The following is a 13,566-nucleotide window of genomic DNA, read 5'->3' as shown; positions in this document are numbered from 1 at the left end:
GTACTTTTTTCATAGGCTTTTTTGAGTTTGGGCAAGGACACAGGGGCCCCATGATCCCCTATTGCCCGGGGGCCCCATGAGTTGTCAGTCGGCCCCTGGACCTGAGTTTAGTTGTTAACTCAGAAAAGCAGATGTTCTGTTTGATTTATGCTGTGGGTTTGCTTTACCAAGCCCTCCTAGCCCTATTGTTTTGAAAACTGTGTTTGCTGCCTTGCTTAAAAAATGCAGGACAATCTGCTTGGAACGTTCCTGGGTATTCTCTTTCATGGTTTACCACTCTTACTATTAAGCTTGCCCCCCTTACAATATATATAGAAGTATACCTGACACTCCTACTTGTTGACACCGTTGGTAGTGGGTGATGTACTCATCTGTTAGATTCCCTTGTACTACAATATCCCTGCTTAGCAAAGCTATAACAGGTCTTAGAAGTATCCAGTCTGCTTCAATAAATTGCTTCACAACGTCATAGGAATACCTGTAATTGAAAAATGGCTACACTGAAATTAAGACACCTAAAAATTTTGAACTCAAGCTTACAAGTAAATATTAAAGTAAACAGGCATCATGTAAAAAAAAAAAGCCAGAAAATGTATCCAGTGCCAACTCATAGTACTGTGCCAAAAACATCTATTATAAAACATCTGTAGCACCCTCTGTGTAGATTTTTAGGTCTTTTTTTTTTTGGTTAGTCAGTGACTTGTCAGAAGTCTAGGATGAGTCAGCCCAGAAGTGAGGCAGTGAGGTTACCTCAGGTTAGGCTTGGAAGCTCTACAGGTCAGGACTCCTGGAGCCCTTCCACGCTTATAGAAATTGCTGAACCTTTCTAAAAGAGTGGCGGAGGAGGGGAGGAGGTCTGGATTTGCATGTTTGAGGGAACCTGGCCAATCCCCAGGCAGGAGGCCTGGCATGGTGGCTAGGACATCCCTTAAATGTGGGGGAGCTTGGTCAGCAGGGAAGCTGTTAAAGTTGGGTGGAAGATGGATTGAAGGAAGGTGTTGGTGTGAAGCCCGGGAGGGGGCCGCAGTAAAGGGAGGCCTGCCTACAGGCTGAAGCTGGAAAGAAGAATCTCCAGTGCCCTACAGTCTACTTGGGAGAGACAGCCTCTCAGCAGGGAAGAAGCCAACCCAGCATAAGGCCTGAAAGCACCTGCAACTCATTAAGCTACGGGATAGGACAGTGTGAGTACTTCTACACCTCCTTGTCCACAGAAGGGAGAGGGCGGTCAATAACCAACTAGTTCTCATCTGGGACTACTCCATAGTAGATCCTGAAATCCCTTTCCTAGGGATACCCTCAGGACAGCTTGGTGGATGCAGACTGTTTCATCTGGGATCTAAGGAGGTTCAAAGGGGACTCAGTGCTCCTTACTAAGACTGTTGCTGATTTTTGTCCACATTTTTGTACATTTTGTTGCTAAGTTGTCCTCAAAGTTTTACAGTTACTTGAGCATCTCATATACCCCTAAACCCCATCCAAGTTTTAACCCTTATTAAAAACAACAAAACCAACCCGAAGGACTGTTTTACTGACTCTGGGAGAAATTGTGGAAAATGTGTGTTGCCTGGATGTGCAGAGTTTAGGGGAACCAGTAAAATCCAGCGGCCCTCAAGGAGGAAGCGCTACACATCTATTGCGTAATATAAAAAATACAATACACAAAACGTATATAGTGATAAACACATGCAAATTATAGCAAAAACATTGCAAGAACTAGAAGCACAAACAATAACACGATACAAGAAAGTCATACCCATACAAGCTTGCAATCAAGAGAATACTTTTCTTTCATGTAAGCCAGCCATAGATGGATGGAAATTCGGCCATTTCAGCAGGTACTGGCCGAATTTTGATCCATCTATGGACAGGCTGGTTGTACTGAAGTCAATCTAATGATCGACTTCAGTACAACCAGCCTGTTGTTTTTTGTTTTTTTTTGTGTGTGATCAGTGCTGGTGGCTATAGCTGCCAGTAGTGATCATTGTATTCTGGGAAGGCTCCCCTATTGCAGAACACAATAACGCAGCAGGAGGGATTCCCCCATCAACACTGACTGTGTTGCTGGTGGAATCAAGCAATTTTCTTTCCTTCAAACTGTGGTTGAAGGAAATAAAACTGCATAATGTAGAAGTTCTTCTGAAAATTGTGAACCTGTATATACTCTCTTTGAAACAGCTTTGACATCTTGAGGTTCTAATGAATTTGAAGTGTGACTCACCTCAGCGATGGGCTGAAAGAAAGGTGTGTGCCATTAATGGATCGTATGTTCAGAATTTCTTGCTGTTTGATGAGACCCTCAAACTTTCCTCCACAAAGGACAACTTCATCTCCTACACGCCAGTTAACAGGATCCGCTAGCACCAGGTCTGAATCATTGGCTCTGGTTGCAACTGCCAAGTGTGTGAAAACGACATTTGGAACCCAGCCTGAAAAATAAGAGAGTGGAAAAGTCAAGATTTCCTGTCCAGGGTAGTTAAGAATATGTGAACCTAATCTCAAAAATTTGTTAGATGAAACATGTTAAATTCAAAGATCATTATCAATATTTTATAACTGCAGCTTTTATTAAAGTAATACCCATTAATCCCACCATGAAGGTCCTTCAATAGCCATTTTCTGTTATTGGGTGACAACACTCTGTCCCTGTCTCCCATTTATGGTCCTGTGTTACCACCCCTCCAATCAGGTATTAGATGGAGGCTGTCAATGATCTATACCCCTGTAGCTATTAGTGTAGCTATTCCTGCCAGTGTCCATATTCAGTCTCATATTTTGTTATTGGAAGGCTCTCTGTGTTCCAGCTTCCAGCACTGAGAGAACACTGTACTGGGAGGCAGAGTTATCTATGTCCATAATATAAAAATCACCAAAGCAGGTGGGGGAAGGGGGGGGGGTTAGTCGATGGGGGCATTAACTTTCATGGCCAAGACCACCAATGCAGGAAGGAGGGGTGGAGAGGTTAACTTTCACTGCCATGACCCCCAAATCAGGGGGGTAAGGAAGGATGCGTTGACTTTCACTTCTAATGGATTTTGGTCTTGCACGCCCCCCTAGGACCAGTGGCATCAGAAGAGTGGACCCTAAAACAAGGTACTGAAGCTCAGTTCCATCCAGTACCACTGAAGTACAGCCCTCCCTACTCCTAAACAAAATCTTGCCATACCTACCATTTACCGTTTTGCATGTAGCCAGGGCCGAGACAAGGGAGGGACCAAGGTGGCACGTGCCCAGGGCTCAGTGTTGATGGGGGCACGGGAACTTCAGCTCCTTCTGCATCCCAGTGACAGGCACAGTTGTCACCCCAATACTGCCTTCATAGTTGGCCTCTGTTCCCACTTGCCAGCTTACCCACCTCTGGTAATGCTTCTGCATTTTGTCATCTGTTTGGATCTAGTCTTGACATCTTTAGACAGCTTGTGCCCCAGCTCGCCAGCCCACCCACCACTGATAACATGTCTGTATTTCATCTGTATTACAGCTTCAGCATTATCTGACAGCTTGTGTCCCCGTCGGCCGGCCCACCCACCAGCTGTCATGCTTCTGTATTCTTTCATCTGTCCAGGTCTATTCCCGACATCTTCTGATGGTTTGTGTCCATGCCCGCTCACCACCTATCAGATCTATAGCACAACTCTAGGGAAGTGCTACAGGTGGTGGGCAGGCCAGTGTGCGGGCCGGCAGGAAACCAAGCCATTGTGCTGGGACTAAACCCAGGCAAATCTCAGAACACTGAAGTATTACAGGTACAGTGCAATTTTGTTTTGCTGTTTTCATATAAGGAATGAGCCCCGGGGAATTGATTGATAAATCAAGGAATACTTAGTGCATTTTTTAATAGTTCCTAAAGTGACTTTGTTCTTTTGGATGAATTATATATTATTCTTATACTTGACTATTAGGACTTGTTTACACTTGTGTGTGTTGATGGGGGGTGTGACAGGCGGAGACAATATAAACGTTCAGCTGAGCCTCATTTTTGCCACCCCTTCTGTTCCCCTTTAAAGCTGTAGTAAACTTTCTTTTTTTTTTAAATACTGACAGACAGGATATTTATGACAGGAGAGACCCTACCTGTCTCTACTGTCAAAAATGCTTCCTCTTGCCTGTCAGCTGTCATGTACACTGAGCCGTGCATGTGCAGCTCAGTGAACATTTATGGCCCGGATCTGTGCTGCTGCAATTTACATCACCGTGGCCCTGGCATTCAAGTAGCCAAAGTCACAGAACCTGGAAGGAAGACTGGGCAAAGATGGAAGCACCCAGGACCCCCCAGATCAATCACAGCGCAGCACTGGAGGGATTGGTATAATAGGTAAGCCTGTCATAGTGCTGAGCATACTAGCACATTATGGCATAACCCACTTGGGGGCCCCTAGAATGAAGAAATTAAAGCGGACTTTACTACTGCTTTAGGCTGCAGAGACAGCAGCTGGGAGTGTACTGATGCTATGGCCGTAAAGTTATGATTTGAGGCTGCAGAAGGAATCATACCCTCTACCACCTTCAGCATGCACTTTTGCCTGCTGAATGCAACCCATTCAAGTAAATGGGGCCATTCTGCAACCTCTGCAGAACTGCATGCAACACCTGCATTTGACCTACAGTAGCGCAGCATTTAGGGGATTAAAAAATGTGGTGAGGAGGTGACATATCGCTTCCTTATTCCCTGGCAAATACCTCTTAAAAGCAATCCAAACACACATTGCTTTTCAGAGGAGCAGCAGTCCTTGCCACAAGTGTAATAAAGCTCTTACTGCTGATTCAGTTGGACAATATATAGTAGTCTATTTCATTTGTGATTTTTTTTATAGCAGCTATAAATTATTTTAAAATATAGGAGCACCGTTTTTTATAATTTTTTTATATTTGTTTCTTTTTATTGAAATTAAAATGAAACTTTAGGGGAAAATTGGAAAACAGGTAGGATTGTAATGCAGAAGAGGCATACTATGTCTCTTTTACAACAAATGTTCTTATCTGCCTGTACACCTTGTACTAGGGGTGGACTGACAACTCACGGGGCCCCCGGGCAATAGGGGACCATGGGGCCCCTGTGTCCTTGCCCACACTCAAAGCACACCCAAAAAGCCTATAAAAAAGGTGTCAGGGGCAATTCATGGGGCCCCCTACTGGCCCCGGGCCCTCAGGCAGTGCCCGAGTGCTCGAATGGTCAGTCCACCCCTGCCTTGTACACTGAGCTGCACACCTCAGTCACACCTCAGCTCCGGCACGGTGCCGCTAGGGAGTGGGGGTGCAGACTACCTTTTCCTCCCCTTATCATATGGCATATCACATAAACAGAGAAGGGAAGATGGGGAAAGCTGCCTCTATTCCCAGCAGGTGCTCTGGGACTGAAAGGTGAACTATAAGTACACATTGGGATGGGGAGGGGCGTAGTTTGCCATTTTTACCCTGGGCACTGAATGAACTTGTCCCGGCACTGCATGTAGCCACAAGTATAAAATGAAGGTGTGTTGACACTATGCACCCCCTTATCAGACAAGCTAGATCTGGCCCTGTGCAGGAGAATGATACGCATGGAACCTGAAACTAGAGCATTCTCCTTCTATTCATACACTACTGGCTATCCTCTGTCAATAGCGTCTATGTGTAGACTGCTATATCCATCTGTAGGTTTCCCTTTCTCTCCCCTAAGCTTTGGTTACAATATATCATTGGCCTTAAGATTTAGCAGGGAATGAAAAACACAATATTTCATATTCCTGATATGTACTCATATGAAAAAGTATCTTGTTTTCTTTGTATTGCTTCTGGTGTTCCTGACAGTCCCTCTGTTTTCCTATTAAAAGGTGACCACGCTAGGCATGAGAGCACGGAGTGGTCATTTCTGTAGTTGTGCCAAGAACTCAGTGTAGTCTCCTCCAATGATCAGACATCTACTGACAACCTCCCCTCCACACACACATCCATTCACTGGGAAAAACAGTGTCCTGCTGTTTCTCCTCCCCCAGCTCTTATCCAGCTGAGAACAGAAAACAAGTTATTTATAATGTTTTTTTTTATATTTATACACAAATGTTTTACCGTTCATCTCTATTTTAAACTGTATGGGTTGTTATGCAAGTTGAGGGTTTACATTTACTTTAAGGGCTGGTTCACTCCACAATTTCTGCATTCAGTATGTGTTTCTGCATTTGTGTTTTTGATGCGTTCTGGTGTGTTTTTTTCTTCATCTCAATTGGAGACAGGTGCATTCCTGAGCATTTGTTATGTGTTTTGCCACATTTTAGATCCGTTCCATAAAGAAAAAAATGAAACATGTTTTACTTTTTTTGGCTGCAATGGAACCAACTACACTGGTGTGAACTAGGGCCATGTGTTTTTGCTGCAGAGTAAAAATGTACTGGACTGCATCTGGTGTGAACCAAACCCTAAAAGCCATGGAGCACAATATGACGTAATGGGGGAGATTTACTAAAATTGGAGCACTCAGAATCAGGTGCAGCTGTGCATGGTAGCCAATCAGCTTCTAACTTCAGCTTGTTGTAAAGGAAATATATAATATATGTTTGTTATTTAAAAAAAAACAAAAAAAAAACAGACATCTCTATACTTACCTGCTCTGTGTAATGGAATTGCACAGAGTGGCCCCGAACCTCCTCTTCTCGGGTTTCCCACTGGCACTCCTGACTCCTCCTCTCTGTCCAGTGCCCCATGGGAAGCTGCTCGCTCCTGAGCCTTGCTGCTGTGTCCATTGACACAGACAGCAGGACTCGGACCCGCTTCCGACTCCCTTGTCACTGGCTGTGATTGACAGCAGTGGGCCCCAACAAGCCAGTGAGAAATCGAAGTGAGGGGAGAGAAGAGCTGCAGATGGGCATAGCATTGCATCAAATGAGGGCTCAGGTAAGTAAAAAGGGGGTGAGGGGCCAAAACCGATTCCGAAACATTTTTACCTTAATGCAAGGAATGCAAGGAAACCGTGTGAAGATGGAAGCCACTTCAGTGGTTACAGCATGCCACTGGATGGCTTTGTTTCAAGGTAAGTCTTTCCCTATGTGTTAGTATGCAATGCATACTAGGACAATATGATATTGCTTTTTTTTTAAATCATTTTAAAGAGCTTACTACCGTTTTAAGGTAAAAAATGTTTAGACTTTAGCACCACTTTTTGACAATAAAACCTGGAAGCTGATTGGTTTCTATGCACAGCTGAACAAGATTTTACACTCTCCAGTTTTATTAAATTTCTCCCAATATGACCCTATTACTGAATAATACACTATATTGCCAAAAGTATTGGGACACCCCTCGAAATCATTGGATTCAGGTGTTCCAATCACTTCCATGTCCATGAGTGTATAAAATTAAGCACAGAGGCATGCAGACTGCTTCTACAAACATTTGTGAAAGAATGGGTCACTCTCATGAGCTCAGCGACTCAAAGCGCGGTACCGTGATAGGTTTCCACCTGTGCAATTAGTCCATCCGTGAAATTTCCTTGCTACTAAATATTCCACAGTTAACTGTTAGTGGTATTATAACAAAGTATAAGTAACTGGGAACAACAGCAACTCAGCCACGAAGTGGTAGGCCACGTACAATGACAGAGAGGGGTCAGCACATGCTGAAGTTCAAAGTGAGCAGAAGTCGCCAACTGTCTGCGGAGTCAATAGCTAAAGATCTCCAAACTTTGTGTGTCCTTCAGGTTAGCACAACAACAGAGCTCCATGGAATGGGTTTCCATGGTCAAGCTGCCGCATCCAAGCCTTACATCACCAAGTGCAATGCAAAACATTGGATGCACTGGTGTAAAGCACGCCGCCACTGGACTCTAGAGCAGTGGAGAAATGTTCTTTGGAGTGATGAATCACCCTTCTCTGTCTGGCAATTCGATGAACGTGTCTGAATTTGGCAGTTGCCAGGAGAACAGTACTTACCTGACTGTATTGTGCCAAGTGTAAAGTTTTGTGGAGGGGGATTATGGTGTGGGCTTGTTTTTCAAGGGTTGGACTTGGCCCCTTATTTCCAGTGAAGGGAACTCTTAATGTGTCAGCATACCAAGACATTTTGGACAATTTCATGCTCCCAACCTTGTGGAAACAGTTTGGGGATGATCCCTTTTTTTCCAACATGACTGTGCACCAATGCACAAAGCAAGGTCCATAAAGACATGGATGAGCGAGTTTGTGGTGGAGGAACTTGACTGGCCTGCACAAAGTCCTGACCTCAGCCCAATAGAACACCTTTGGGATGAATTAGAGCGGAGACAGTGAGCCAGGTCTTCTTGTCCAACATCAGTGCCTGACCTCACAAATGCGCTTCTGGAAGAATGGTCAAACATTCCCATAGACACACACCTAAACCTTGTGGACAGCCTTCCCAGAAGAGTTGAAGCTGTTATAGCTGCAAAGGGTGGGCCAACTCAATATTGAACCTTAAGACTGGGATTAAAGTTCATGTGCGTGTAAAAGCAGGGATCCCAATACTTTTGGCAATATAGTGTACATCCAGCACTAAACACAGACATTTTAGCCCTGGTGCATGAGGTTCTGGCATTTATTTATGGATGAAGGGCACAGGTGCACTGTCCAACCCTGTTGATGCCAACCTGTCAAACGCTAGAGAGACTGATAGTTACTGCAGGTGGCTTCACATTGAATTTGACAGGCTGCTGGCAGGAGAGCTGGACAATGCACTTGTTCCCTACACCCATAGATAAATGCCAGAGCCTCATGCAGCGGGGCTAAATGCAGAGCATGCATGGGGTCTACAGCTGTCTGCAGCAGCAACCCATACTTAACCTTCCCTTCACTCCCATCCTAATTATTTTGCTGCTGAGAGCAGGGGCAAGGAGCACCATCTTAGCTCCAGGTCATTTCTAGTTGAAGCTTGCACAATGACTCTTTCTCTTCTACCATGTGACTTCACCAATGTCCTCATCAAGTCATCAAGTACCAGCTCTATCACATGTGAGGTACGGGAGTTACATGTTCCCCATACCAAGGAATAAATGCTATTTTTCTTGCGCACCTCCCACCCCCAACAGGGAACGGATCAAGGGGGAATGAAGGGAAGGTGAACACAAGCTGCTGCAGGGGACAGGCACTAAAGTGAAGCTATAGCTTTGTCCAGCAGGGACAAAACACAGGTTCACTTTAAACAATTCCTGCTTTATTTGAGGCATTTGTGCAGGAAAAAAAAATGTGATCCCTATTAGGCAGCTTCGCCGTCGTCACTCATGGCGCCCAAGCACTTTATCGTGAGCGCTTTCTGCATACAGCTGGCACTGCTTTTCCATTATTGCCACTTAATCTATGGTGCTATTGAATGCGACAAGGAATATTTGCCTGCAGGAATTAGCAGGCTCGCTGAAAGGATCGTTTAAATGCTAAGAGCAGTTGGCTCTAACGACAACATATTGCTAGGTAAATTTTCATGGCTGTCAATTGAATTACGCATTATTGTTAATGGAAAGCTGTCAGTTACACAACGTTGAGCATGTGCCCGATTATGACCAATTTTGGACAATTTGCTGGGGAAACGTATGACCCCCGAGGAGGGAGGAAAGAATTTTGAAAAGCTCACAAAGAAAGTTAGAGAAGAGAATGTCGCGTGAATATTTATGACCCAATATATTATCATTTGTGAGACAGTCAGTTTGGATTTTTGGAGCATTTTTTCACATACGCCTCAATCTGCACAGCTGAGCTTTAAGAATTTACATAGATGTCGGGAGAGAAATCAAGATCCTGAAGGGTCAATCCATACAAAATGGACATGTCAAGAGCACCTGTCATTTTGAAGCAATGGAATGGAGGACTGAATCAAATTTTTTCAGTAAATAAAGTTTTAGTGTAAATAAATTTTTTCAGTAAATAAAGTCCTTACGCTATCCGTAAGGACATCGTCAACTTGCAATCTACCTCCCCACCTAGCCTCCTCACCCCCGCCACCCCCTCATCTCCCCCCTCCTCTGCCCTCACAACCGCACTGCCCCCCACCTCTCCCAATGCCCTGCCCACCATAACCCCCCCCCCCGCACTGCACTCCCTCAGCCCTGTCACTACTGAGGAAGTCGCCAAAGTCCTCTCAGAAGCCCGCCTCACTACCTGCCCCCTGGACCCTATCCCCTCTCAACTCCTCCGGTCACCCCCCGCCTCCCTCATCCGCTCCCTCACCCACATCTTCAATCTCTCCCTCTCTACTGGCGTATTCCCCTCCCCCCTAAAGCACGCGCATATCACCCCCATCCTCAAAAAGCCCTCCCTGGATCCCGCGGACCCCAACAACCTCAGACCCATCTCCCTGCTGCCACTCACCTCCAAGCTCCTTGAACGCATAGTCTACGTTCGCCTAAGCTCCCACCTTACAGACAATAACCTCCTTGACTCACTACAATCCGGCTTCCGTCCCCTACACTCCACTGAAACTGCCCTCCTCAAAATCACTAACGACCTACTAAACGCCAAAGCCAAGGACGACTACTCCGTCCTCCTTCTCCTGGACCTCTCTGCGGCCTTCGACACAGTTGACCACCCCCTCCTCCTTAATAAACTACTCTCCCTTGGCATCAGAGATACTGCTCTCTCTTGGTTCTCATCCTACCTATCCCGACGCTCCTTCAGTGTCACCTACAATGGTGCCACCTCCCCCTCCCTCCCCCTCTCTGTTGGGGTCCCCCAAGGCTCTGTCCTTGGACCCCTTCTCTTCTCCATCTACACCTCCTCCCTGGGCAAACTCATACACTCTCACGGCTTCAACTATCACCTCTACGCTGACGACACCCAAATCTACCTCTCCACCCCTCTCCTCACCCCCACTATCTCCGCCCGCATCACTCACCTCCTAAATGACATCTCAGACTGGATGTCGCTACATTTCCTCAAGCTCAACCTCTCCAAAACCGAGCTCCTCATCTTTCCCCCTGCCAACACCCCCCCCCCATCCTATCCATCATCACCAACAACTCCACTATCACTCCCACCCCGCAAGCCAAAGTCCTTGGCGTCATTCTTGACTCGAACCTCTCCTTCCAACCGCATGTCAAATCACTCACAAACACATGCAGGCTCCATCTTCGCAACATTGCCAAGATATGTACCTTCCTCACCCTTGACACCACCAAACTTCTAGTACACTCCCTCATCATCTCACGCCTTGACTACTGTAATTCTCTTCTCACCGGCCTACCCAAGTGCAGGCTCTCCCCGCTCCAGACCATCCTGAACTCAGCGGCTAGACTCATCCACCTCACCACCTGCTCCACCTCTGCCACCCCCCTCTGCCTCTCCCTCCACTGGCTCCCGATTGCCCAACGCATCAAATTTAAACTCCTAACCCTGACCTACAAAGTCGTTCACAACACTGCCCCTGACTACCTCACCAATCTGATCCCCAAGTACCGCCCTACCCGTACCCTTCGCTCCTCACTGGACCTCCTTCTATCCTGCTCCCTGGTCTCCTTCTCCCATGCACGACTGCAGGACTTCTCCAGGTCCTCCCCCATCCTCTGGAACTCACTGCCCCAATCCATCAGACTGTCGCCTTCCCTCTTCACATTCAGGCGCTCCCTCAAAACCCATCTCTTCAGGGAAGCCTACCCCACCCTCACCTAACGGCCATTCTCCCTCTCTCCTCCCACCCCTCATTCCCCTCAGCCACTTCCTACTGTACCTTTACCCCCTCCCACCTAGATTGTAAGCTCGAAAGAGTAGGGCCCTCTTACCCCTCGTACGTTGTTTGTTGTTGTACTGTGCCATGTATTGTCCACCCTCTATTGTACAGCGCTGAGCAAACCCTTTGGCGCTATATAAACTCGTAGTAATAATAATAATAATAATAATAATAATAGTGTATGCAGATAGAGTCTGAGAATCTAGTGACAAACAGGGCTCTCTGGTAGATGACTAGATAACGCAGTAGCAGGGGCGGACTGACCATTTGGAAACTCAGGCACTGCCCGAGGGCCCAGGGTCAGTAGGGGGCCCCATGAGATGCCCCTGGTACCTTTTTCATAGGCTTTTTTGAGTTTGGGTAAGGACACAGAGGCCCCATGATCCCCTATTGCCCAGGGGGCCCCATGAGGTGTCAGTCCACCCCTGCGCAGTAGCATCCATTCCATATGTTATTCTATTTTCTGCCTAGGCCTTGTAGCTGTTAGAAGGGTGGGCATTTGTAGTATTTACTCTGATAATGACTACCATTATTTATTTATTACAGGTACTTTTATAGCGCTGTCAATTTACACAGCACTTTACATATATATATATATTTATATATATATATATATATATATATATATATATATATATATATATATAGTACATTCCAATCGGTCCCTAACCCTCAAAGAGCATACAATCTAAGGTCCCTAACTCACATTCATACATATACATACTAGGGCCAATTTAGACAGGATCCAATTAACCTACCAGCATGTCTTTGGAGTGTGGGAGGAAACCAGAGTATCCAGAGAAAACCCACGCAGGCACAGGGAGAACATGCAAACTGGGATTCGAACCAACAACCCTAGAACTGTCAAGCGAAAGCGCTAACCATTTAGCCACTGCCATTAGAGAAACAAGGTTTTTAAAATTAAACATTTTTGGGATATACTGTATGTCCAGGGGTGGACTGACAACTCATGGGCCCCCCGGGCAATAGGGGATCATGGGGCCCCTGTGTCCTTGCCCAAACTCAAAAAAGCCTATGAAAAAGGTACCAGGGGCATCTCATGGGGCCCCCTACTGACCCCGGGCCCTCGGGCAGTGCCCGAGTTTCCAAATGGTCAGTCCGCCCCTGTGTATGTCCAAGTTGTGATTAGCTTGAATTACATCTAAATCCAAACTATTAGGGGGGGATTTACTAAAACTGGTGAACATGGAATCTGGTACAGTTGTGCATGGTAACCAGGTTTTATTGGCAAAGCTTAATTGAACAAGCTGAAGTTAGAAGCTGATTGGTTAACTATGCACAGCTGCACCAGATTCTTAGCGCACCAGTTTTAGTAAATCCCCTTTAAAGTGGTAGTAAACTCTTTTTTTTATACTTTTACCAACAGATAAGCTAATAATAAAGCTTACCTGTAGGTAACGTGAATATCTCCTGAACATGCACCCTTGAGGAGATATTCGCTTTTTTTGAGAGCCAGTGCATGAGCTCTGAAGAATCAGCATACCCGTGCCATTCCTTCAGAGCACTGTGCCGTGGCCCTGGACTCCTGTGCACATGCGTGGAAGTGACGTAATCATGGCTCAGTCAGTCAGTGGCCGGAGCTTGCGAACCTGGAAGGAAGACCAGGTGAAGATGGAAGCCTCTGCAGCCATGACAGCATGACACTGAAGGGCTTTATTTTAGGGTAAGTCCTGACCCCTGGTTCACATATATGCGGCCATGCGGGCCGCGTTTTGCGTGGGCACAAGAGTCCATTCATTTGAATGGACTCCCGTGCTCCGTGACACGCAAGGAAGAAGTCCCTGCATTTCTTCTGAAAACGCAGCCCGCACGGGAACCTCGGTTCCCAGTACGGTTGCGTTTTCCAGTGCGGGCGGCGTGCCATTAGAACTAATGGCACCCACCCACGGGTCCGCATTCCTATGTGCG

At 46.2% G+C, this 13,566-nt stretch overlaps 1 protein-coding gene across 1 annotated transcript in view; it reads right to left on the bottom strand.

Annotated features, from left to right (window-relative positions):
• Nucleotides 1–13,566, bottom strand: part of PKHD1 (PKHD1 ciliary IPT domain containing fibrocystin/polyductin) — an 808,705-nt gene that overhangs the window by 377,222 nt on the left and 417,917 nt on the right. The window contains exons 31-32 of the mRNA XM_089685961.1: nucleotides 2,219–2,426; nucleotides 324–478 (exon numbers count right to left, since the gene is read on the bottom strand). Of these exons, the coding sequence (XP_089542087.1) occupies nucleotides 324–478; nucleotides 2,219–2,426 (363 nt within the window). The remainder of the gene's footprint in view (nucleotides 1–323; nucleotides 479–2,218; nucleotides 2,427–13,566) is intronic.

The sequence above is a fragment of the Staurois parvus genome, unplaced genomic scaffold, assembly GCF_062004578.1.
Source record: "Staurois parvus isolate SC_StPar_1 unplaced genomic scaffold, SC_StPar_1.0 ptg000390l, whole genome shotgun sequence".
Classification (NCBI taxonomy): Eukaryota; Metazoa; Chordata; class Amphibia; order Anura; family Ranidae; genus Staurois; species Staurois parvus.
Note: the sequence above shows the minus strand (reverse complement) of the source record. Positions and strands in the feature narration are given on the sequence as shown.